This window comes from Trachymyrmex cornetzi, unplaced genomic scaffold (assembly GCF_001594075.2).
Source record: "Trachymyrmex cornetzi isolate Tcor2-1 unplaced genomic scaffold, Tcor1.1 scaffold2238, whole genome shotgun sequence".
Lineage (NCBI taxonomy): Eukaryota > Metazoa > Arthropoda > Insecta > Hymenoptera > Formicidae > Trachymyrmex > Trachymyrmex cornetzi.
This window is the reverse complement of record NW_017296889.1, coordinates 16,746-19,142: the sequence shown is the minus strand read 5'-3', so window position 1 is coordinate 19,142 and position 2,397 is coordinate 16,746. Positions and strand designations below refer to the sequence as shown.

General features: G+C 30.1%; 1 protein-coding gene across 1 annotated transcript in view; it reads right to left on the bottom strand.

Moving 5' to 3' along the window:
- Window positions 1-820, bottom strand: part of LOC108760483 (uncharacterized) — a 2,543-nt gene extending 1,723 nt beyond the window's left edge. The window contains exons 1-2 of the mRNA XM_018506473.1: window positions 689-820; window positions 72-546 (exon numbers count right to left, since the gene is read on the bottom strand). Coding sequence (XP_018361975.1) covers window positions 72-546; window positions 689-820 — 607 coding nt within the window. The remainder of the gene's footprint in view (window positions 1-71; window positions 547-688) is intronic.
- Window positions 821-2,397: the final 1,577 nt, after the last annotated feature.

Below are 2,397 nucleotides of genomic sequence, written 5' to 3'. Positions count from 1 at the left end.
TATATATATATATATATATAATGTAAATTAACATTTTGTAAAAATAACTACGTAAACAGGTAATAACCTACCGTGATTGCTAATGCACATGATTACTAAATAGATGTACTGCAGTATAAAAATCACCAAATATAAGCCCGTTGAAATGTGAAAATGTGCCAAGGTACATGTTGACGGAATAGCATATCCTGCTTGATGGCCCAGAATAGTTATATTAATTTTGGCTTCCTCACTGCTTAATTGTGCGTGTCCCACGATGAAAATTACCGAATCGACATAAGAGATCAATAAGGCGATAATGCAGATTATCCTTCCCCAGAAAGCATGATTTCGAATAATGATACGTTTCTCCTCGGTGTCGATTGTAACATAATCGTTCATAGCAGAAGAATAATTGCAAATCAGATTATCAGCATATATACGAAACCATATTATTTTTGTTAAAGCAAGAATACCGCATGAAAAGAGCGTGAGAGCGTCAAGATTCGCGGTTGCGCTTGTGCAATTGTAATAGAGTTCGAGATACTGTACGATTACCACCACACTCTGCACATAAAATAAAAATGGATCTGTTGATTGAGATTCGATTATGTGAGCAAAATAAAATATCGATATTTCATAGTAAATATTCACACATCGAAGACACAAGGAGAAGAAAAATTTTGTTTCATGAAAATTGGAAACGTACCAACCCAAAGCTAGAAAAGATATGACGCAATAAAGCGAACTTGTTGTATTCTTGCAAGGGCCAAGCACCTATGGGTATAGTTAAGTGTTTGACGAGGGTCATAGCGTACGCTATATCGTCATTCGATGACATTATGGCAGTCAAGAAAAGATGCACTGTATTCACGAATGTCAGTCTTTGTCCATAATGCGATAAAATTCGCGTTCGCATTCATATTTTATTGAAGTGTAGACACCATTTGAATACTTATCCGTATACTCTGTTATTTTCCGAAGTACAGTTGTTCAGAACAATTGATGTAAACTTATTTTTATGAAAGTATAAAAGGGTAAAAAATAAAAAGAAAACGGAAAGAGAAGAGAAAGTTTTTTTTTGTTTTGATCGTCTTTTATACGACTGTCATGAGTTGTCAACATTGTAATATAATTTCTCCTGCAATACATTTTTTCATAAAGAAAAGTATAGAGAGTATAGCACAGTTTTGAATTCAATTTATCAGTTCATGAATCATCGCTAAATAATTAAAAATATTTTTTGCGTGCATATCTTGTTAAAGGTGCGCAATTTTAATATCCAACAACTCATCAAGTATTTATCAATTTGTGTAAAACAGATCAGAAATAAGGATTTAAAATTTTGTTTTTATTTGTTCAGGTTGAGATGTTTCGCAAGATATAATTTTTAATTTGATAAAAAGTTGTCCTCACATCATAATAAAGACTATATTTCTTGTTATATAATATTTACAGAAAGAAGATTATAAGTGTTTAAAAAAATAGACTGTACATAGATCGATAAAACAAAAAATAACAAGTGTGTACAAATGTGTATACGTAACAAATATATCCCTTGATTAAGAGCAGTTGAAAGTAATAGACAATGTAAGGTACTGAAATATAATATACTATATATTTTTTATTTTACTTATTAACATATATCGCTTTTTATACCGCAGGAATTATTGAGGATTTTCTGATTTGTTAATTGTTACCTGTAAAAACGATATGTATGTTAAGGTGGTTTTCAAGATATCTGTCATAGTGTTTCGCGTAAGATAGAAAAATTTTCCGGCACTAATTCGAAGAGGAGTCTTTATTCTCATCATAATGAATATCAGATCTTTCACCATGACAGGTGACATTTCATCCCATGCGGTGCTATATATAGCGTAGAGAATTGACTCGCTTCGATTCTTCAAAGTATCTCCGGCATACGTATACAAAAAGGTTTGTACCATATAAAATTGAATGCACACAAACATTTTTACCATTTCCTTGTAATCTTGTTGCTGGATTGATAGGAGAATCCCTACTCCTGAAAACACACAACTCTTCGAATTATGAATGTATTATATTATGTTAATTTAAATTTTTAGACTGGATGTATTTTATGCATTAAAGTATTTCATAATAAGTTTCATAATGTTTATTAATATTTTATTATTTTTTTATATTGATACTTTAATCTTTCTTATTATGAACTTTACTTTAAACTTTACAAGTAATTCAATGATTCTAATGACATGAATGTATTGCGAAACTGTTTTTGTAATTTTTATAGTTTTTACTGGCAAGTTTTGAGATATAATTTTATGCTTTTGTAATATATCATTCAACATAGATCAATATAAAATCAAAAAGATTGATTTAAATACATACCTGAGGATGCAATAACTACGCTAATTATTAAAAGTCGTAGTAAAATGTTGA